This window comes from Caretta caretta, chromosome 4 (genome assembly GCF_965140235.1).
Source record: "Caretta caretta isolate rCarCar2 chromosome 4, rCarCar1.hap1, whole genome shotgun sequence".
NCBI lineage: Eukaryota > Metazoa > Chordata > Testudines > Cheloniidae > Caretta > Caretta caretta.
This window is the reverse complement of record NC_134209.1, coordinates 30261836-30286266: the sequence shown is the minus strand read 5'-3', so window position 1 is coordinate 30286266 and position 24431 is coordinate 30261836. Positions and strand designations below refer to the sequence as shown.

Here is a 24431-nt window from a genome sequence, read left to right as displayed (position 1 = left end):
TTAGGGTCTCAAGTATTAAACAAAAAATGGTCTCCTTTCCTCTCTCAATTGTGGGAATAAACAATAAGTTGTAGAAGCATTTTACTTGGTGGGTGTGGGGGGTATATTGTATATATGGAGATGAGTATGTGTGTAATTTAGCGAGGAAAAGCTAAATCAGAAATAGTACAAACTTTTCTTTCTACATGCTGAAGTTAGTAGTCATTTTTATATGTTTGAGTATTGAATTCCACAGTCCCGGTCTGGTTCCTGTGAACACTGTCTACTGCTGTCCTGGTCAACGGTTTTTAATACAGTATAGCAGTTGTGACAGGTCATGGTTATGAAGAGAGACACAGTCTCATGTAGCTAGGGCCAATTGCATGATGGTCTTGGAATACGAAGACAAAGTTCTAATTGGATTCTGGATTTAACGTGGAGACAGTGCAGAGCATGCAGCATAGAGGTGACGTACCTATAGTGATTTGTATTAGTTAGCATTCTGTATTGGCAAAAGCTTTCTTGGAGGTATGTTGCATTCTTAGATCTGAATTGTAGTAACTGAGCATTAGTCATGATTGCATGGATCATCATGTCTAAATCTAACAGGATGGTGTGCAGTTTTCTAGCTCACTGAAGATTTAGAACAGGTCTAATCACTCAGAAGCATAACAGAATCCCTGCATTCCAAAACTAATGTATCCAGCCAGTCATTCAAATCACTACAAAATACCCCATCACATCAAAAATCTCAGCTCCCCCCAAAAGCCCAACTAATTAGATGGTTATTTGTAATAATTCTTCACAGCAAGAAATAGGTCTGGAGTTGAATGGAACACTTCATTCTATGTTATCTCACTACCTCCCTTATTGACTTTATGTAGGTGTTTGAATATGGTAGAGAACATGATTGTTCATCTTCTTCCAGAATCCAAAAAGGTTCAAACATGAGTCTGTGGATTCAGTCTGAAAGGAAGAACTTAAGTTGTTTTAGATTATTTCCATTCACCACTGCAACCTCTTTGAGAGGCAAGATAATTTGATGATTGTTGATATCAAATGTAGAGAGGTCCAAGAGGATGAGAATGGATGGCCTTATCTTGACAGTGGACTGGAAGAGGTTGTTGGATAGAGCAAAGAGTGCTCCTTCTGCACCATGCCTTGACAGAGAGATCCAGGAGGCATTGGTGAATCAGTTTTTGTTTTCTCAATTAGCTGGTGTGTGAAGGGAAGTTTAATACTGGATGCTCACCATTGTCAAGTGACAGTTTCTTTAATAATGGTCCAGCTATTGTGAATGTGTTTGTGTGTGCCATAGGTAGGGCCCTACCAAATTCACAGCCGTGAAAAATATATCATGGACTGTGAAATCTGGTCTTTTGTGTGCTTTTACTCTATACTATAGAGATTTTATGTGGGAGACCAGCGTTTCTCAAATTGGGAGTCCTGCCCCAAAAGGGAGTTGCAGGGTGGGGTCACAAAGTTACTGTAGGGGGGGTTATGGTATTGCCACCCTTACTTCTGTGTTGCCTTCAGAGCTGGACAGCCGGAGAGTGGGGGCTGTTGGCCAGGCGTCCAGCTCTGAAGGCAGCACCCCGCCAGCAGCAGTGCAGAAGTAAGGGTGGCTGGCCAACAGGCTCCACTCTCCGGCCGCCCATCTCTCAAGGCACTGCAGAAGTAAGGGTGGCAATACCACAACCCCCCCCTACAATAACCTTACGAACCCCTCTCCCCCCCCCCCGCCTCCTGTTAGGGGGCTTATTCCTTCACCCACTCACTTCCCTGGTCCTTCTCGCATGAACAGAGAGCAACAATAACCAAAGTCCAAAGGTGCAAACAATTCGATGTTTATTGGGGTGAACTTCCAGCAAGCATGATTCCAGTTTCCTTCCTTAGTATCCTCCTTCCCAGCTCTGACACCACAGAGCCTTACACCTGTGTCCCTGTTCCCATTCCTGCCCTTAGCCAAACATGATTCCAATTTCCCCAGCCCCATTCCCTGTTTCCATTTCCCCCACCTGCATGCCCAACCTCCTACTTCCTGATTGACTGCAGACTATATAGTAAAACTTGAGTTCTGCTTAGCTATACCTTAACCAATCATTTTCCTGAAATTTAACTAACCAATCTTAACATATTGTAACATGATTATGTAACCAATTATATCCCACCACCTTAATTACTTTACACCCAGCAAAATTAATTATACAGCAGACAGAAACAATCACAGAACCAGACAGAGATTATACAGACAAACAATAGCAAAGTGGGAACTATAATGACAAAACAATACAGAAGTGAGGATTTCACATCCCAGCTATTGATAAGTGAGTTCTTGCCAGACAGGATGCTATCAAACAAGTTTCCTTTTATATTTTCCAGGCACTTCCCTTTCTCTGGAGGTGACAGGCACTGTCAGGACAGGATTGTATTCCTAACAGCCCAATAGCACCTTATATCAATGTGACTAGTTTGGAATGTGAGGATGTGACCGTTCACTTCCCAGCTTATGGCTGCCTCTGTTGCTTAGCCAAATACCCCTACAATAACCTTACGAACTCCACCCCGCCTCCCAACTCCTTATTAGATCAGGATCCCTGCAATTACAACACAGTATGCATCCGATGAAGTGAGCTACAGCTTACGAAAGCTTATGTTCAAATAAATTGGTTAGTCTCTAAGGTGCCACAAGTACTCCTTTTCTTTTTGCGAATACAGACTAACACGGCTGTTACTCTGAAACCTGTAATTAAAACACTGAAGTTTCAGATTTAAATAGCTGAAATCATGAAATTTAAGATTTTAAAAATCCTATGACCATGAAATTGACCAAAATGGACCATGAATCTGGTAGGGCCCTAGCTATAGGGTGGGAGGCAGGATTCCCTGAAAGAAGGCATTGTCAGCTCTCCTCCCCCTTTTGTAGGGACCTTAGATTATCTGAACCTTTACCAGACAGGAAAGCAGATGCTGGCAGCAGCCCCAATTGCTGTTTGTCCTTGGATTGCTATTTTGTGAATGGCTTGGATTTTTGGAAGGTGGGATTTTCTGAATCTGTGCTCAGTTTGACTTTCCTGGTGTCCATGAGACTGTCCTCAATATTTGTGATCTTTGAAGTACATTATTTATTTCAATCTATAGATATGAAAGACATGTCCACAGCTGTAGGGGCTCCGATTATGTATAATAAAAATCCAAACAGAATTAGCTACCCAGAAGCTTAGGTGAATACCGGTGCACTGTGGATTCTTACCGACTTCTTAGCTAATGAAATACTCTATCACAATCATACCCTCAGTTCTTCTCCAAAGCCCTAGCAAATAGAGGATAGAAGTAATTCCTCACAGCAAGAAAGATTCTGAGGTTGGGTGGAAGTTGTCTGTGTTTATGAAGAGGTTTTATGGCTGAAAGAGTTTTGCAGGTATGTCTTTGTAGCTCCTAGGCCAGGCTAAAGAAGCAGGTTCCTTTTTGTGCCTTCACAGTTGTGGCATAGGATTGTAAAAATTCCTTGTGGAAAAACAAGTCTGTCTGATCATGCTTTTCACCACAGATGTCCAGTTTTTCTTTCTTCCGTTCTTGCTTTTTCTGCCAGCAGTTGTCCAAGAACCAAGATATTTGTGTGGGCAGTGGCCTGAGAGAAGGTGTTTGTCTGCAGCAGTCATCTGGGTTTCATTGTATAAAGAGATTAAATGTCCTTGGGTTGTGCCAAATATATGGAGACCTTTTTCTTTTACATTGTCTCATTAACCATAAGGCACAAAACAGTATTTCACGAATTGTTATAAACACAGCTTCCTTTGTATTGATTGAATCCTAGCTTGTTTTCATGTTGAGGAGTCTTAATCTGTATTGTGCAAGAAAGTAAAGTGCTTCTCTTCTGTATATTTATTGTTAAAAGATTTAGTTGATTAATTCAGTGAGACGCTGAATTATTTTTTTGTTTAACTGTATGGGTTTCTTTGTATAAATCCAGCCACAAAATCTAATGCTTCTGGGGCTGGTAGAATGACACTTCTTTTCTCAGGATTAATTCACTTATTTCAAGCCCAGTATCAAGCAAAAAATAATTAAAATATACATTTCATGTTTTCTTTACGTATAAATACTGTCACTTGCTCTGTCCCCCTTCACACTCCCAATTAGCATGGTAATCCTAAGCAGTTTTGCGTGGGGCTTGTGTAAATCAGTTAACTGTTAATCTGATTTAGTAAAGAAGAGTTTTGAGGTTTACATTAACTTATTTTTGTATAAGGTATACTTCTGCTTCCTGACCTAGCTGTAATCAGAGGATGAATAGTGAACAGCTGCTTCTGCAGCCGATGCCAAGGCTGCTTCTTGGTTGCAGTCTGGACTAGAGAGCTGCATTCCCCTCCTCTTCCTTAATTTTCTCAGGGCATATCTACAGTACAAACTAAAATCGACCTGTGTTATGTTGACTTAGAGTCACCACAATAATTACTGCAGTAGTTCATGTCCATGCTGACCTCCTTCTGTCATTGGTGCGTGTCCTCACCAGGAGTGCTTCCACCAACTTAAGAGGGGCAGTATAAAAAGGTTGAGAGCCCATGCTCTCAGCTCTGCGCAATTCCCCTCCTGGAGCCCAGGGAGCTGCCCCCCGGCAGGGAACCTCGGTGCAGCCTTGGCAGGGAGCTGGGAGCCCAGGCAGCAGCCCAGCTGGGGACCAGGAGCCCCAGTGACAGCTGGGCTCCAGCTGGAGCCTCTGCACCCTCCCCAGAGCAACAGCAGGAGCTGTGAGCAGTTTTCTTGTCAATTTCATGTCTCCATGCTGGAACCTTGACATTAGCAAGAACAACAGCCTATGTACTCAGTTTCTTTCAGTCCATGTTTGTAACCCACAGGGTCTACAGGGACACTACTTCACCCTAAGTACACAGATATAAGCCCTACGCCTCTTGTGGAAGTTGAGTATGTCAGTGTAGTAGGGCACTTACAACTGGAGGGTAGGGGGAGAGAGGCAAGGCTGTAGTGTGTACACTGACATAATTAGGTCTTATGCCTTATGTTGACCTAACTTTGTAGCATAGACCCAATACCAGTCTCTGTCCATCCTTTGGTTCAGCATACAATCCAAGCCATGTCTCCTTTTATTTTAAGTTTTCTTGCTAGATCAAGGGACAATAGTTGAATTGTTTATAATTAGTTAGCGCTGTTAATATTTACACTACGAAACTGTCCCGGGTGTGTGTTCCTACCTTTCCTGAGCATAATTTTTTGTCAGGCTGATTAATTTAAAGCTTAAGTGTTCCTGTTTAATTAAATGTGAAGTGGTTTGACTAGAATGGCTAGTTCAGTACCTGCTGAATACTGACTTTGAGGTATCTTCATTCTCTGAATTGGTGCAATTCTAAATGTAGGATAGTTGTTCTAAGACTGTACAGAGGTGAGTTTGGAGGAGGGGCAAGGTGGTGCACCTGAGGAGATCTGGCCATTATCCTGAATGTATTTATAAGCCTGATGTCACAAGGAAATAAGACAAAATTTCTTCTCGATAAGTATATTGGTGGGGATGGGGTAACTTTCTTTACTTGTCTTTGTCAGTTTGTTTTTTATTTGATTTTTCCACCCAGTCTAATGTTATGAATATATTGAGATAGGGTTAGAAAACTTAATGACGGAGATCTGAAAGTTCATTGCTATTTCTGTACTGTTAAAATGGCTCTCTCTTCTGTGAGGATTTTGAATGTCTCATGAGCAGACAGGTCCTCAATAGTTGTGCTGTAGCGAAGTGGTGCACATACTGGAATGCTTGGTGTGTATTATGTTGACTTGACCACTTTTAAAGATGATTGAGTTGGTTTTGACTTTATCTGTAAAATACTTTGCATCTCCTCTTATGTGAAGATTTTGCATGTAGTGTATAAGGCACAGCACATTCCATCTGCCAACCTAAACACTTGAGCTGACCCACTTAGTAAATGAAATGTGGAAACCAATATATTAATAAACGTGAATAACTTTAAAAAAAATCTAATCTGTGCCTGAGACACTATACACCAGAGACGAATCTTGTCTGCGAAGACTATATACAATTTATTATAATATAATTAATTTGTAGCCATAATTCTACTTCTAACTTCAAAATTAAGAAGCATAGAATCATTTTGCAGTTTAGAAAATTATACTGATTAAAACAGGCAAGCCCATTATGTCTTCAATGCCAAATATTTTGTGACTAGAATTTTGTTAAAATTCAATTCCATTCCATTCAGTATCCAATATCTATAAAATGAACACTTAGAGTTTGCAGTCAAATCCTTAAAGTCAGAAAATACTAGGTTAAGGTTTCACCTGGAACCTTAATTCTGTCCCTCTGTGCCTTATGCATTACAATCTAACTACATATTTCTAACACACCAAATCATAATTCTTTTTTCCCCGGCACATGTAGCACTTTAGATTTCTTTTCCTCTTGTTTAGTTTTGCTAATTTCATTGTTTTAGTGGTCCAGCATCACTCTATTGGCACTTTTTTTTTTAAGTATAACAGTTGCACTTTAAGTTTCTTCTCCTTTAGAAACTTCCAAAACTTTGTCTGCTTGTGGGAGATTCCCTCAGACATTTAGAATAGAAAATACAATTGAAGCCAGTGTTTTCTCAGAACAGAAGAAACTTGATAGTCTCTAATTAGCAAAAGACACATACACGTGTACAGTACCTAGATCTCTTTTAATGGTAACTTAATAAAGAAAAGTGTGTGTGTTGTGGTTTTAGCTTGTAATTTACCCCAGTAGATAATTTTTTTCTTTTTAAAGAAATTCTACATAGCAGGTACAAAACCAGGGCTTCTGTAACTAGAAGGTAGTTGACTTTGTTACATTTGACTGAATTATTTCACTCAGGGAAAAGGAGAAGCTGTAGGGAAACAAGTCACTCTATAGTTAACTCATGCTATTAGATCAGTTTCTGGTATCCACAGTGAAGCCTTGACAGAATCCCTTGACCTATCCTCCATTAAGTTATCTAGTTCTTTTTTTGAACCCTGTTATAGTCTCGGCCTTCACAACATCCTCTGGCAAAGAGTTCCACAGGTTGACTGTGCAATGTGAAGAAATACTTCCTTTTGTTTATTTTAAACCTGCTACCTATTAATTTCATTTGGTGACCCCTAGTTCTTGTGTTATGAAAAGGAGTAAATAACACTTCCTTATTTACTTTTTCAACAGCAGTCTTGTGTTCATTGATACTCTGCGTCCAAACTGAAATGCTTCTGAACTGACAGTAAGCATTTTTTTTCAAGAACTAAATACATTCAGAAACAGAACTAGCAAGACCATTTTCAAGAGTACCAACTGATAACTCCCTATATTACAACTTCTACTGCACCACAAAGAGGAGAAATTATAGGACACATCACTTATTTGCAAAAGCCTCAGCCACTTCAGAAGTGCCAGAACTGTCAGGTGCTCCCTACCAAGATTCCAAATTTTTCAGCTTTCCTGTGACAACTAAAACGCAGTAAGACTGTAACGGGCGCACTCACCTCTCGCGAGCGCTCCCCTTGGCTAAGTGCATGTGCCTGTACTCACTCACTCTCCCTGTGGTGTGTCTTTGGTGACTGAGCCCTCTGGCTGAGTCACATGCAGTCCATCTATGTGATGAAAGCAAAGCAAAACCCCTTCCAGGGTATAGGTCCAACAGGGGTCTCTCTCCGTAACATCTCCCACAAGTTGTCCTTGCTGTGGGATAGAGTTCCCAGGGTTCCCTCCCTGGTGACAAAGTCTTTGCCCTCTTAGGGCCTTTCTGGCCAGAGCTCTCCAGCTAGGTTGCTGTAGTTTAGTGCCTCCCTCTGAGGTGCCTCAATGTCCAGGCCACTTCCCCCAGAGGCTGATGGGAGTGGGGGTTGGGGGGACCCCGGCCCGCTCACTACTCTGGGTCCCAGTGCGGGGACCCCGTAGATAATAGCTTTCTGCTGTGTCCCTTTATCTAAGTCGCACTGCTGCTCTAATTCCCTGGGCTACTTCCCCATGGTCCAGGGCTGTCTTCACACTTACCTCAGAGCCTTGTCCTGATGGAGTCCCCACAACCAGCTCAGGGCTCCTCCTCACTCTCCCCAGTTTCTGGCAGTACTACCTCATCTGAGGTCCTGCAGCTCTCTCAGCCAGCCACACACCATCCATGCTCCTCCAGCTCTAGCAAGGAACTGGAACTTAAGCCCTGCAGCTCTTCTTATACTGACCTGCTGGGCCCTGATTGGCTGTGTCCCACACAGCCACTCTAGGCAGCTTGGAGTACCCTCTTCACTGCCCTTTTGTGGGGCAGGGTGTGGCAGGGCCACAAGGCCTCCAGCAGGGGGCCTCAGAGTTTCTGATATTCCCCGTCACAAAGACTATCTGTGCTATGTAGGCAATCATAATTTGGGGTGTATCATAACACGCTGATTTTTTTTAATGCAAATTCTATCAGTATATATTTAATACTATTCAGTTTATTTAATTCAGTAAAAACTTCCATAATTTTCCATAATCCATAATTTTCCATAAGAACCTCAACTTCAGTTTACCTGAAACAGCTGCAGAATTTTACTTGCTGCAGAATTCGGTGCTGTAATGTGGGCTTTATTGGTGCATGGGTTTCAGCCTTGCTTGTGGACAAGACAGAGCTAATCCTTGTAGTTCCAAAAATGGACGTTATTGTTTCAGATGGAGACTGAAAAGAGAGGAAGTTCCTAGTGGAATAACGCTGCATGTAGGGTGGATAGTTGTCCCTTAGGCTGTCATGGACAAAATTTGTTTCAGCTTTTGAAAAGATTTTGGAAAACCCTGGAGCATGAGTCCAGCCTGGATTTTTGAGTTGGAGCCAGGCAGATGACAAAAAAGGCTGACATAGCCAAGTTCTTCCCTCTTTAGGCTTAGCTACTTCTGTTTAAGTTGACATGTACGATGTAGCTGGAATACCAAAAAGAAGCTTGGTGAACATTTTTCAGAGGAACAGCCGTGTTAGTCTGTATTCGCAAAAAGAAAAGGAGTACTTGTGGCACCTTAGAGACTAACCAATTTATTTGAGCATGAGCTTTCGTGAGCCACAGCTGTGGCTCACGAAAGCTCATGCTCAAATAAATTGGTTAGTCTCTAAGGTGCCACAAGTACTCCTTTCCTTTTGGTGAACATTGTAGTTCCAAACATTAACTGACCATGCCAACTGCCTCTAATTGTTCAAAAGATTTAATATATTAAAAAAAACTTAGCAAAATTGTACCATTTTAACTTATTGGTTCTCCATCTATTAGGTTAACCATAGGGGAATCACATAGTATCTGTGATGTCACAGTTAACTTAGAGCAAGTCAGACATTCTGAAATGTGAGTAGGTAGTTTTGTAAATAGTCATCTTAGGTTGTAAGAGTAGCTGTTTATGTAAATAGTATGTACCAATACTAGCTTAGATGAAATAAGGGTTATAAATGGTGCTTCAGGCAGGGTGGAATGATTTAAAACAAGAAGATGTAAATCACAGATTTGCATCAATAGGAAAGACTTGACTAAGTCACTGACTTAACTTTTTTTGTTTTCCTCCCCAAAACAGTTCTCATTAGTAGCAGGGCCAAAACCTACTTTGTTCAAGCAATGAGATGACTTAATTTAACATAGTACATCTATTTTTATGTCACGATAAAGTGTTTTGTAGACACAGTTTATCAATATATCTAAACTTTATTGCTATAGAATTAATTTGAGTATTGCTAGAAGAATCCTGTTAGAATCTATTTGTATTACATCAAAATAACACTAACATTACATACATGTCTGGGTGAACTAAATACTGTTTCCCGTAACAACTCTCTAACCTTCTTGGTATCATCTTAAACCATGAACACTCTCCTACTACTTGTGTCTACAGATCTGCCTGTCACCACTTCTGCAATATTGTCTATGTATGCCTAGGTGCTATTGCCTCAGTTTAATCTATGCTGAATTCTCATCCATGTTTTGGTCCTTTTGGTTATTGCAGTGTATCCTTTCAAATAACCTCCCTAAGTCCAAACGCTCAAAATTCCAGCATATGTAGAATGCTGCTGCCTGAAGCCTTCCATGGTTCAAAACATAACCACGTATTGCCCTATCATGAAGCAACTTTACTTCCTCACCAGTCAACTTACAATCCATTTCAAATTCATTCTACACTTTTTTAATGCTTTCATGTTGTTCCATTGGCTGACGCCAGCTGACCTCCTGAACGTTATCTATTTTCCACCTAGTGGAAGTATAGTACTGCCTACTTGTAGTCTTGCCAATGTTGGTGGAAGAGTCTTCTCCTCTGTTCTAAACAAGGATATATCAGACTGTAGCTCGTGCCAATCTCCTTTCACATTTCAGTTGAAAATAACCTTTATTCTTGTCTGTCTCAAAAGAATACCAGCTAGATTAAATCTAGTCAATTGTTAAAAAGCTTCAGTTATTTTAGATACCCAAGTTGCCCTGCCATATATGGCTTTACAGATTTATCCCTCTCATAGCTTCCCTGTTGCTGTGCCAGACCCACACAAACATGGGAAACTACCTATGCAGTGGAAATTGGGAAGGTGCCTAGAGCACTGGGTGGGTACCTATAGGTGTAATTTATTTTATTCTGATTTATTTAGTTTTTTAAACTGACTAGATACAATTGTTTCAAATGCACAAAGTAGAATATTTTACTTACTGGTATATATTTAAAATTACTGTAATTGGAGGGAAAAAAGTAGGTAAAAATTTCAGTCAGATTGACAAGTTTACTGTCCTATTAATTTTTCTGTCTCTATAGATCTGTGGCTCAGATTGCTTCCACTAGTGGCAAGATTATGATTCCATGTTCCAGCCATTTTGTCCTCATATTTAGAAATTAAGATATTAACATATTGAAAGTTTTCTTGTTATTCCTGGTATAAAGCATGTTGTGCCCTTTCCTATTTGTTGGATATTTGTACTGTATACACTAGAAATTAGGGATGTTTGCCAACTTGTTTCCCGTATTCCATCAAGTTTTAAATTGCTCCAAGAATTAAGAGAGTAAACGTAGCTATCAGAGAGGAGCATTGTAATAGCAAGATTCAGCATAGAAGTGAAAAGTGCTTTCAGTACCACTGAAATACACACTGGATAGCCTTATTACTAATGGCTACAGAAACAATTTTATATTTGTCTTCCTGTATGGTTACTCCCTTTTTAACCGTTACTTAAAAATACTACTTCCTTATTTGTTTTAATTTTGAGGATCTTTGATTCCCAGTGATTGTAGACAGTAGTAGCCTAACATTAACAATTCAACTGTCACATTGTTTAATAAATTCTGTGTACTCCCACAAATTTTATAAAAAGAAAACTCAAAGGAAGGCATCAATACTGTTATACACAGGAGCGTGCAGTTCCTATACAATATTTGGATGCTTAAGCAACTCTGCAGTAAAAAAGGGCAAACCACTGCAAAATGCTCTAAGGAAGTTCCCATTCCATTAAGTCATTTCTTCACAAATATTACACTCTGTACATCTAAATTCTTGATCTTTCAGAATGCTATAAGTAGAAGAGAAAAATTACTGATATCCTAAATATCCTGTGTGCATGTTGTTACTGTGCTGCATACTGTGCATTACCTGACATGCAGCAAAAAACTGGATTAAATTCCACCCCCCCCAGCAAGCCCAGACAAGCCCCAACTTCAAAGGGAACAGCATTTATGTATAAACCTGGATCATCTTGCTAGAGCCTATTAATGTGTTTTCTAAGTTAGCTCTGAGGTACAGCGGCAGCTGGTAATGAGGGACTTCACTCCAACGATAATATCCCTTCTCCTTTTTTTAAAGAAAGCTGTGACAGATACCTTTCTTCTCCCCTTTCTCTGCAGCCCTGTAAGCCTGTGGGGGGGAAAGGTATATTAACTTGAGCTAAAATCTTAAGGGGCTTATTTACACACAAGTGCTGCAGCAGTGCCGCTGTAGGGCTTCAGTGAAGACGCTACCCCATTGGGAGTGGTTCTCCCATTGGCACAGATAATCAACTTCCCTGAGAGGCGGCTGATGGGAAAATTCTCCTGTCAACCTAGTGCAGTCTACACTGGGGTTTAGGTCGGTTTAACATGGTGGATTTTTCACGCCCCTGAGCAATGTAGTTATACCAACCTAATTTCCTAGTGTAGACCAGGCTTTAATGTTTCATAGCAGACATGACAAGAACTTTGATTTTTGGACAGAATTTTCAAAACATTTAAATGACTTGGGAGCCCAGCCCCACGTCCCTTCCGTAAATGGAACTTAGGAACCTAAGTCAAGTAGATGCTTCCGAAAATTTTAGCCCTCATCATTTCCCTTAACTGAGTTTTCATTCACAAATTGAAGTTGGCGCCTAATATTGCTGTTATATATTTTTTTAAAAAGTCAATTATTATCCTCATGTACATACTTGAGAATGACACAGAAGTTCAAAACACACTCCTTCCCCCTACTCTAAACAAACATTTTTTCATGATCCTGGATGAGATGTATTGACATCACATCTAAAATTTCTTTAGTTGTAGAGAACTACATAAACAATATTGGGCACCCTCTCTACTTAGAAGGTTTCAGTGTAGGTCTGAATGAAAAGGCAGTCATTCTTGATGAAGCAGGAACAAAGTTTTGTACAGCATTTTCATTTTAATGCCTCAAAGATCAAGAAAAATAATTTGGTACGCTGAGGTTGCTAGATAAGAGCATTAAAAATTGCTTCTTTCCTTTTATTTTCCACTTCACAGCTTCTAGGTACAAACAAATTTCTAAAATACTTTCAAATTACAATTCTTTTTATTTATGAAAAATTGTTAAATACAGAATGTCTTTGATATTTTCATTACACTTAATTTTGACTAAACATACAAAACACATTTTCAGATTGAAATATCTTACTAGGTTTAAATAAAGTCAAATCAATTTTCCCTAGAGAAGAAATCCTACATTTTTTAAAGATACTATCTGCACAGGATTCTGACTTGTGGGTCTGGTGCTTCCTGTGTGATGGTATCTTGAAAGGAACAGAATTACTGGTAAGAACTCTGAAAGTGCACATTGGGTATTAGACATGATGTACATTTGGAGAAGACTATCAAAAGAAAATGTCTAATCTGTTTTTGTTTTATCATTGCAAATAGGAAGATGGCGATTCTACTTGACTTTGGACGTTTGGCCTGAGTTCTGATGGAGCTGGATTTTTCTTGTTTTTTTTATGGGAAATGTTTGAATATTCATGCTGTGAAAGAAGAAAACATCCAATGGCTTCAGAATCTATGACCCCAGAATCAGCAAAACACTATCAAATAAAAGGGAAAAGGCAGCAGCAGCAAAAGCAGCAGCAGGATAGATCTCTGAACAGTGATGGCGAAGAAATCTTCGTATTTGAAGCAAATGAAGCTTGGAAGGATTTTCATAGCTCTCTTCTTCACTTCTATGAAGCTGGGGAACTCTGTGATGTTACATTGAAGGTGACGGATAAAACGATTCACTCTCTTTTCCCATTACCCACATCTGTTATGTTAATAGTTTGTGAAGCATGCTTTAAAATGTGCTGCAGTTTTAATCATCTCTTGCAAATTTTTACAATCCCCTGATTTTGGGGTATTGTTAAAGGCTGCTTGTGATTCTGTGAACACTACTGGCAGCTCAGGAAGTTCAGGCTGAGGTGCTGAAAATTAAAAAAAATCTTTTTCCAAGAATCCTAATATTCCTAATTCTCTGCTAAAGAACAAAACAAAACAAATGACTGGGGGGAGAAGTGGGAATTTACTATGCGGGTGTTAAGCAACATTATTTATTCACTAGCTGTTGTTGCATTGCATCCCTTATTCTTCATCTGTACATTATCTATAGTGTAAGTTTTGTGATAAGGACCCCTTTTTATATAGCACCAAAACAGCATTAAGTGCTTTAGATAAATATTAAGCATGGAAGATTAAAAGAGATGGTGGGGTAGTTCCACTCCCCAGATAAGAGGCAATGCCCTAGTGAGAAGCTCATCCCCTATGCCACCCTCAGGTGCTCAGTTTTCTATCAGAATGGTGTTCCTGGATCCTATTTGGGGACTCCACATTTTCCATAAGCCTCTGCCTAATGGCTATCTGATAGATTTTGAAACTCTCTCCTCCTATCCACTTAACTGATGGAAAAGAGAAGGTATAATTCATCCCCATCCAGAGCCTACTATGAAGAGATGCAGAGGAAAGACATTTCTGCTACTCTGTTCTACTCCCACACTCCATTTTGGGGGGAAAAGGGATCTGAGGCAGTCCTCTTCTTAATATATTCATTGTCTATTGCCACTACTGGTAGGAAAGCTAAGCACAGCAGCAGAACAAAGAGACACAATTCTTGACAGTACTTGTGTTGAGCTCTCCAAAGAGTTTACAATCTAAGACATTCTCCTATCCTGAGGATGCTGCCATATGAACAAGTCATTGTTGGAAGGCAGGATATTGGCAGATACATACCAACCCTAACTCTCTCCCCATTTTTTATTCTGCTATCTGAACAGCTCCTTCTGGAATAATCTCATTGTTCGTTTCCAGTTACCCATCCTCATGTCTCTCCCTCCTTTCCCCCTTTCTCCTTCTCTCTTCCCCACCCCCCTTAATCTGCATACTGTAAATGTTATTTTAAATGTCTTATGCTTACCTCATTATATGTTTGTTATCCAATTTTTTTGATAGCTTACACATCTACAAAAATGTGATTTGAATTATATTTTATTGCAGTGGATTGAGTCAATTAAAAAAAATCCAAACAATTAGCCTGTATCATTTAAGTAGGAGTTTCTTTTTTATCACAAGCTAGCTCACTTTAACTGATCTGCAGTGAAGTCATAATCACGTTGAATATCGGTCTGTTATGAAAATGATTTTGATATCACAAATTGAGCCATCTAGCTTCACTGCAGATTCAAGAAGGACTAAGCCTGTTGAAATGCAAATAATTAGCCAACTTTGCTAGAACAGGTATTTAAAACAATCATACTACAAGTAATTGAAATCTGAAATACTGAATTTGGAAGCTTTTTTTGCCCCAAGATAAACTCCTTAAAAATATCATTTCTGTCAGAAAATTTTGTAGCTATTAAGGTTACAATTTTGTAGCTATTAAGGTCACTAACTGACCAAGGATTAAAGAAAAAACTCTTAAATTTGTTTATTTTATGCATTTGGTAGCACTTCCTGTATAATCTGTTTCCCTCTGAATGGTGAAGGGGCCTGGCTTTTTCAGGCCCTGTAAGACGGTGTTACAATTAAGACCTGCAGCTGCAGTTACCCACCACTAGGCAGATGTGTGCGCAGAGATGGAGGGGAAAGAAAGGCTGGGCCATTATATTTAATGTTGTTTTCAGGCCTGCCCAAAAGACGAGCTGGAGGGAAGAAAAAAGCCTTTTTTCCTCCAAATTTAAGTTGTCAATGGCCCTTTAATGACATATACTCTGAGAGAATTATCTCACTTTAATCTTACAGTTCCACATATGTTTCTTCCATAATGAGATGTTTCAAGAACAGAGGTAGACTTTTTCCTTTAAGGAAAATGTCCTTCGATTTCTCTTTAGCAGAAGGCCTGGGACAACATTGGGCAGAGGACCACTTACGATGTTTTTGAAGTTTGTGTTGTGCTGTGACTCACTGGTGCATGGTTCTTGCACTGATCATAAATGTATAACCCAGGAGTGACAGACTAAGTCAAAGAAATAAGGAAATAGAGGCTTTTATGTTTAGTACTATAGATTCTAACAAAATAAACAATTTCAATTGATGTGGCCATTCAGTAGAATCTGTAAATATGTAAATCCTGAATCCTCTGTTCAAGTCAGTGCATAATACTGAGCGAAATCAAATGTCAAATCTGCTAAAACAGTAACAATGCGTTATTTCAACTAATGAAATACTATACCAGCTGATCAAATATCACACTGGGCCATAGTTCAGAGGAGCAATTTCTTGACATCATAAATGGTCACTTCTGGAAACAGCTAGACACTCATTACAGCGAGGGGAGGGATCCCCCCATTGTTGTAGTTAATCCATCACCCCAGTAGGTAATAGCTAGGTTGATGGACTTGGCACCATTGACTTAGCACTGTCTAAAGTGGGGGTTAGTTTGACATAGCTGTGTATCTCCGGGTATGTCTACACTGTAGTTAGACACCCGTGGCTGGCCTGTGCCAGCTGACTTGCGCTCCCAGGGCTCAGGGTGTGGGGCTGTTTAAGTGCAGTGTAGATGTCCAGGCTCTAGGACCCTGCAAAGTGGGAGGAGCCCAGAGTTTAGGCTGCAGCTGGAGCTAGAACATCTACCGCACAGTTAAACAGCCCTGTGGGCACTGGCCAGCCATGAGTGTCTAATTGCAGTGGAGACATACTCTCAAGGGGTTGATTTTTCACACCCCTGAAGACATAGCTATGCCGATGTAAGTTCCTGATGTAGACCAGCCCTAATTCAAAATCCCAGGAGGTATCCTTATCCATGGTTTGAAATCAGTTCAGCACCAAGTAGCCCAACTGTCCGGGGTAAAAAAATACCTATGCTGTCACTCCTCTGTTGTCTAAAAGAGTAAAACAGTCGGATGCTGTGTTTACTGCATTTATTTAACATTGTGTCAATCAACTTTCTATTTAATATGTTTAAAAAAATGTAACTCACTGTCTGTCTCCGTTATATGTACTTACCGTTAGAGGATTTTTTTAATCACTTGTCAAGGTTTTTTCAGAGAAGGTCACAAAAATGATACGGATATGGAACAGCTTCCACATGAGGAGAGATTAAAAAGACTGCAGTTGTTCAGTTTAGAAGAGAGATGACTAAGGGAGGATATAATAGACGTCTATAAAACCATGAATGGTATGGAGAAAGTAAATAGGGAAATATTATTTGCCCCTTCAAATAATGCAAAACTAGAGATTACTTGATGAAATTAATAAGCAGCAAGTTTAAAATAAACATAAGGAAGGACTGCTTCACACAACGTACAGTCTACCTGTTGAACTTTTTGCCAGGGGATATTGTGAAGGCCAAAAGTATAACTGGATTAAAAAAAGAATTAAATAAATTCATGGAGGTTAGGTCCATCAGTGGCTATTGGCCAAGATGGTCAGAGGAGCAACCGATAGCTCCAGGTGTCCCTAAACTTCCAGCTGCCAGAAGCTGAGACTGCATGTCAGGGTCACTACGTAGATTGCCCTGATCAGTTCATTACCTCTGAAGCATCTGGCACTAATCAATGTCAGAGGACAGGATACTGGGTTAGATGGACCATTGATCTGACCCAGTATGGCCATCCGTATGTTCACTTCTGGCTTAACTCTGCCTTTTTTTTTTTTTTTTGCCTTTTTTTTTTTTTTTTTGTATAATAGATTTCCTTTTTCCTTCCCCTCAAATACTGTCTTTTCTTCTGTAACCAAAATCTCTCTAAATATCATTTCTAACAACACTTCATTCTCTCCTGACCATCCTCACACCTTCACACACTTGCACATCCATGCACATGTAGAGCTTGGAAACTTACTGAACACCTAATAGAGGACTAAACCTACGAGCCAAAAGCTGCTAAGAAAAAGTGGGGAGAGAGAGACACTCAGGAGCTTGGGGGCAACAGGGTTAAGAGAAGGGTTCTGAAAATCTAAAGGTAATAGGTTTCTGTAGAAATTGCTCTAAAAACATAGAGAATGGAATTCTTTCTCTAGGCTTTTTGAACCATCCTATAGAATTTTATGGAATGGATATAAATCTGTATTCTATAGGATTTTTCTAAAAAGTAAAAACATAATTAAAATTTGAGAATTTCTGTAAGGATGCTGTACAAAGAACTTGCTTGCAGACTTCATGTTTCATACCAGCCTCTAGTTATTGGCTGTGATAAATTTGAAGCCCCTCTCCCAACACTCCACCTACTAGCTGGAGGGAAAAAAAGCATTCACTGTTTTCCCTCTAACACCAGAATTCATACCTGTTTTCAGGCGTGGGATGCCAGCTGCTCTTCACCCAGCTTAGTAGGAATTGTGATGATGGGGTAGATGTCATCAGTACTGGGGAAGGGAAGGAAGAGGACTAAAAAACTTCTGTAAACAACTAATTGATGGGATTTGTCCACTGCTGGTTTTGATGGTTTGCCAGAGCCTTCTGATGACCATAGGATGTGCTAGACTTCATAAAGTTTCATTGTTCTAGATGTACATTCACTGCTTTGTTACTTCTAAAGTGGCTCTTGTTATAGGATCAGAACAGTACATATTGGATGTGTGTATTTGTGTCTGCATCAGAGGTTGTACTTGCTGACTAGACAGGAGTAAATGCTGAGATAGCCAGACTAGCTGGTTGTGAAACTCAGTTCCCTTAAAATTTATCTGTGTTGAGGATGTCCACTAAGACTGTATAGATTGATAATGCTGTAAAACTCTGTAGTTGAGGGCTTTTCCTATCCCTTCCTATAAAATCTGGTGCTTAGGATGTACTATTAAAAAAATAGTTAAGATGGAGTGGACAAAGATAAAGCAGTAGACAGTAGAATCTCAGACTTACGAACACCTCGGGAGTAGATGTAGTTCATAACTCTGAAATGTTCATAACTCTGAAGAAAACTTTATGGTTCTTTCAAAAGTTTACAGCTGAACATTGACTTAATACAGGTTTCAGAGGAACAGCCGTGTTAGTCTGTATTCGCAAAAAGAAAAGGAGGACTTGTGGCACCTTAGAAACAGCACTATGCAGAAAAAATATGCTGCTTTCTCTCTATTTTTTTTTAGTAGTTTACGTTTATCACAGTACTGTACTGTATTTACTTTTTGGGGGGGGTCTCTGCTGCTTCCTAATTACATACTTTTGGTTCCAAATGAGGTGTGTAGTTGACTGGTTCTTTTTTAACCCTGGTGTTCATAGTTCTGAGGTTCTACTGTATATCCCTGTTCTGTTCATCTGCTAAGCCTTTTCAAACATTGAGGCAAAACTTTCCTCATGACCCCTCCGGGCAGCTCCATATTTGAGTTTATAGGTGATGCTGGAAACAGCCCGTTTCCTCAGCACATGTAGAAATTTTTTTTTGTGGTGCGGGTGGGGAGGGGTTGTAGCCAGTAGTATTTACAGCTACTCCTAGCTTGACATGAATCTTTAACTGTGGCTGTCCTAATTTTCTTCAGCCCTGTTGTAGATTAATTAAAAATAATACAAATATGCTCCCACGATTGTAATACAGAGAACTTGTCTCAAGATGAACACAGACGTTCACTGATCAGTCACGGCATTATCCAAAACCTCGTTAATAGGTACAGGTTTAAAGCAAACAAAAGACAGTATTTCTTCACACAACGCACAGTCAGCCTGTGGAACTCTTTGCCATAGGATGTTGTGAAGGCCAAGACTATAACAGGGTTCAAAAAAGAACTAGATAAATTCACGGAGGATAGGTCCATCAATGGTTATTAACCAGGATGGGCAGGAATGGTGTCCCTAACCTCTGTTTGCCAGATGCAAAGAATGGGCAATGGGATGGATCACTTGATGATCACCAGTTCTGTTTGTTCCCTCTGCAGCACCTGGCATTGACCACTGATAGGATACTAGGCTAGATGGACCTTTGATCTGACTCGGTATGGCCACTCTTATGTAATGTCGTCCACCTTATATTTCTTCTAGTAAACCTTTTTGGTTACATTAGATCTGGGTGGGCAAACTTTTTGGTCCTAGGGCCACACTGGGTACAGAAATTGTATGGAGGGCCAGGTAGGGAAGGCTGGGGGAGGCTATGCCTCCCCAAACAGCAAGGCGTGGCCTGGCCCCGCCCCCATTCCAGCCCCCCAGAACCCCCCCAGAGATTTTTTGTAAGTTTCTATATTAGTTCAAAAGTGCTTTATACCAGAGGCATTTTGCCATTTTAAATGGCCACTGTATTTGTGAAAGTCATTTGTAGAAACTTCTGTAAATTTGCTTTCAATTAAAGCAAAATATATGAAATCTACAATAATTTACAACAAAGTGGGCATTAGTTGGCTGATACACAAGAGAAAATATACAAAAACTATGTATAAGGCGTGTCTTTTTAGAAATGTAGAATCAGCATGTTGTGTTTTTTAAAAACATGCAAATACTCCATGAATGTTTGAATGCATTCTATAAATCCAAATAGAGCGTATTTTATGGATATTGATGTAATAACAGCTTCATATTTTCCTGGCATATTTTCAGTGAATTTATGTAATAATTTAATGTTGTCATTGATCTGACATGAGGTAGCATAAATCACAAGCTGTATTTCCTACAGGATGCTTCAAGTGTATTGGTAGTCTTTTAAAATATTGAATATGCAGCGTTCTGTGACAAAAGAACATATCCTTGCCAGTAATAAAGTATAAGCTTTAGACTTGGCCTGTTTTTGTGCCAGGATGTGGTACTGAACACAAATGTTGGGTCTAGAATTAATAATTTAATACAGTTCTGAGAAGGAAATCAGCTAAACAATGATCAGTGCTGAACTGAAGAGTAATACTTTAAAGACTGAATGATTTTGTGGAAATTAGTTTTAAATTGGCTTTTCTGATTACTAAATATAGTGTAAAAATAAGGAAATCAATGTGTTTAAGAAAGGAGGGATGTCAGTTGAGAGGCTGAACCATGAACACTGACTAGAAGATGGTTATTTTTGGTAAATCACATCTGACATCTGTGAAAGGCTGGTGTAGCTCTCAAATGTAGTATTAGTGGTACTCCACATACGGGGCATAGATTGGCTAAAATGTGCTATAAGGGAAATGAACAATTTAAAAACCCATCTGTAGAATGAAATGTACATTATGGCTTGAGTTATAAGAGGGGAAACAGTACAGCACACTCTTTTTTTCACCCCAGTTCATTGATTTGAAAGGATGAAGAACCTTCATTCAAGAAAACGAACAGAACACCAATTTACAGTGCTGCAGTGTAACAGTTAAATACCATATCTTAAGTTTTCTTTAATTTGCACATGTGATGTCTCAATGAACCAAATGCTTGTGTTGAAACGAAGGTTTTGGTTTTCCAAACATGGAGAAACTTCTTTTAAAAATGAGCCATTCTAGTGGTGGCTTAACAGGAAGATACTATGCCTATAACATGGAAAAACAAATATTTAAGGAATTTGAGCTATACTATTTTGAGACTGTGGTAGCTTTATAAACTACTTTACCTTTTCTTTCTTCATCTGTGGTGTAACTGGGACTCCTTGAATGGAATTGTAGCTCTGCACGTCAGAATTGCTCAAATACTTACTTTGCTTGTTTCATATATTTAACTCTTATATAGAACTGTTTGTGCTTGCCAGTGCCTGAGGACACTGAGCACAGTATCACCTCCCTTCTCCCTACAGAAAAAACAGAGCAGATTTTTCTCCTCCTATCTTGGTAAACAACTTTTTAGTTTTTGACTTGGCTGTACAATAGAACAGTAGAGTTTGTTATGCTGTCAGTGTAATTTTTATACATTGTGGCTCCCCTAGGGTTTGTGTTGATGATGGACCACTTCCTGTTCAAAAATAAATCCTCCTTTCAAAACATGTGGAACATTACTCAGCCCCAAACTGCAGAAACAGAATATAGAATAAAATTTCTATTGTCATCTAATATAGGAGTTCGCAACCTTTTTCTTTCTGAGCCCTCCACCCCCCACATGCTATAAAAACTCCACAGCCCACCAGTGCTCCACGAGCTATTTTTCTGCAAATAAAAGCCAGGGCCAGCATTAGAAGGCAGCAAGCAGGGCAGTTGCCTGAGGACCCATGCCACAAGGGGCCCCACAAAGCTAGGTTTGTCAGTCTTCAGCTGCAGCCACAGATGGCAGAGCTCAGGGCCCCGGGCTTCAGCCCTGCACAGCATGGCTTTGACTTTCTGCCCTGGGCCCCAGCAAGTCTAATATTGGCCCTGCTTGTGGCCCCCAGACCCCTGGTGGAGAACTGCTGATCTAATATTCCATTTACTTGAGCTTAATTGCAAATTCAGCTGTCAGCAAAAAAGGTCAGCCTTATGCAGCAGATTCAAACATGGCTGTGGATGGAGGTTTGTCAGGAAGAAGGCTCCTGCTGTGTCTGAGGTTGGCATGAAGAGGCAGCAGAGGCCTGGAGGGGACAGGCCCTTCCATTCCTGGGGACGGATCTTCCACTGATGTAAACTGTCATATTTCCATTGAAGTTAGAGGAGCTATGACAATTTGCACCAGTGAAGGATCTGCCCCCTGATATTTTTGGGAGGAGGAAGTAATCTATGCTCCGCTTCCCTATACCCCCATCACACACCTGCTTCTGGAGAAGAGTTGATACCTGCCTCTTTCCTCAATCTTGTAGTATCCCATGGGAGAGGGACAAGAAAGTTACTACCATTGCCAGCCTACAGTCTGTATATCTAGTTTTCCTTAGTGTGGCTGCCACTGACCCATACTAGCAAAGACTGTTTATTTCATATGCGCTTTAAATTTGTGTGTAAGCTAAGATAAACCAGTGATCTCCTCTTTAATCCCCAGGCTTCTATTTGAATTGTGTTTCTTAAGGAAATTCCAGTTCTGCTTTATCTTTTTAAAAGATCCTGTGTGGAGGGAGGTTTATATAAGAGGAATAATAAATGTTACTGGGGACTTGAACTAGGGATTGGCTGTTGCCTTGTCCTGCTCTTGTGAGTTAAAAGGTCAGATGTCTAAACTGAAATCTGTCCTTTTGTTTTTTTATGCAGCTGGTTAAATGACAAAAATAAGCAACTAGAGGAATTCAGTTTTTTACCAAGTATGCACCACAACATTACATGACAGTCCAGGATTCCAATCTCAGCTATAATTTGTATAATTTCTTTTCTTTAAAGCCAACCCTCCCCCCCCCAAGTTTCCATTTAAAGTCTTTTTTCTTTCCCTGACAGGTTGGTTCAAAGCTAATCTCCTGCCACAAGTTGGTTCTGGCTTGTGTTATCCCTTACTTCAGAGCTATGTTTCTTTCTGAAATGGCTGAGGCAAAACAGACATTGATTGAGATCAGGGACTTCGATGGAGATGCAATAGAAGATTTGGTGAAGTTTGTCTATTCCTCCCGACTTACATTGACTGTCGATAATGTCCAGCCTCTCTTATATGCAGCCTGCATTCTTCAGGTGGAGCTAGTAGCAAAAGCTTGCTGTGAATATATGAAACTACACTTTCATCCCTCAAACTGCCTGGCAGTGAGGGCCTTTGCAGAAAGTCACAACCGTATTGACTTGATGGACATGGCTGACCGATATGCTTGTGAACACTTTACTGAAGTGGTGGAATGTGAGGACTTTGTGAGTATGTCACCTCAGCACCTCCATAAACTCTTGTCTTCCAGTGATCTGAACATAGAGAATGAGAAGCAGGTTTATAGTGCTGCTATCAAGTGGCTTCTTGCTAATCCACAGCATCATACTTCATGGTTGGATGAAATACTTGCTCAGGTAGGGAAACGGTTGGGGTGTATGCATAGATTGGAGCATATTTTCCTGTACCATGCAGAGATGAAGCCATCTTTTTTGTTTACCAGTAGAAAATCTATATAGCAGAAAAAAGAGCAAGACAAACAAAGACAAACAAAAGATGCAAAGTATTTCTTTCCCTGTCAAAACTCATAATTGATTTAGTTTTGTGTTGAATAATCTTCAATTTAATATTCAGCCTTTACTAAGCAAGACATTTTCCCCTGGTACAACAGTCTGTCACAGATTTATGTTGTCTTCTGCTTAGAATAGAACCAATTCTGATCTATGCTTGGATATCAGAAAAGAAAATCACATTCTTGATCAGTTTCTGAAAGGAAAATTTTTACGGCAGTGTTTGAACTTCATGCTAATTAGAAACAACAGAAAACAGTATCTGTTCTGGAAGCGAAACATTTAAAAATGTATAGATTGCCAAATGCATTAAGTATGTTCTCTATTTGACTATAGTAAATTCGGGGATGGGGAGTGGGAGAGGGGATGATTTCGTTGGTGATAAGTATTTGTCCTGACACAAAGCTGAGACTTTCAGAAGTTATATTAAAACATTGTATGCTTCCTGCATTTGGAGACAAGACTTGAAAAAATCTACCTACACCTAGTCAGAAAACAGAAATCCGTTTGCCGAATTAAGTGTCACCAGGGTCCCCAAATTCAAATCTGTCAACCTTCCACCGCAGTGCATTTATACTACCCCTCATCTCCACAGTCCAGCCTCTTCTGCTAGTTAGGCTAATAGTCTTGGATGTCCCCTGCTAATCTGGAACCAAAGATTTGGTCCATGTTTTGGCTAGTCTGTGTACTGCTATATTTCTAGTCCTTTCTGCTGCCTTGTCTGCTCTGTACTGCCTCTGGCGTCTCTGCCATTTAGCTCTCAACGTCCTTTAACCTATACGGTGAGGCGAGATGTACACTAGAAAAGGCTTGCTAGTATTGCTAGCAAATTCTCCTAGTATAGACCAATTTATACCAGTAAAAAAGTGCCATATCTTATAGTGGTTCCCCAAAT

At 39.9% G+C, this 24431-nt stretch overlaps 1 protein-coding gene across 8 annotated transcripts in view; it reads left to right on the top strand.

Moving 5' to 3' along the window:
* Positions 1–24431, top strand: part of KLHL8 (kelch like family member 8) — a 57950-nt gene that overhangs the window by 847 nt on the left and 32672 nt on the right. For 7 of the 8 annotated variants that reach the window (XR_012668031.1, XR_012668030.1, XR_012668028.1 and 4 more), the window contains exons 2-3: positions 13097–13426; positions 22835–23383. Coding sequence is in view for 4 of the 8 variants with exons in the window: in XM_048848180.2 (XP_048704137.1) it covers positions 13178–13426; positions 22835–23383 (798 nt within the window). In the remaining 4 variants the exon portion in view is untranslated. The remainder of the gene's footprint in view (positions 1–13096; positions 13427–22834; positions 23384–24431) is intronic. The other variant, XM_075127503.1, reaches the window with a different exon arrangement.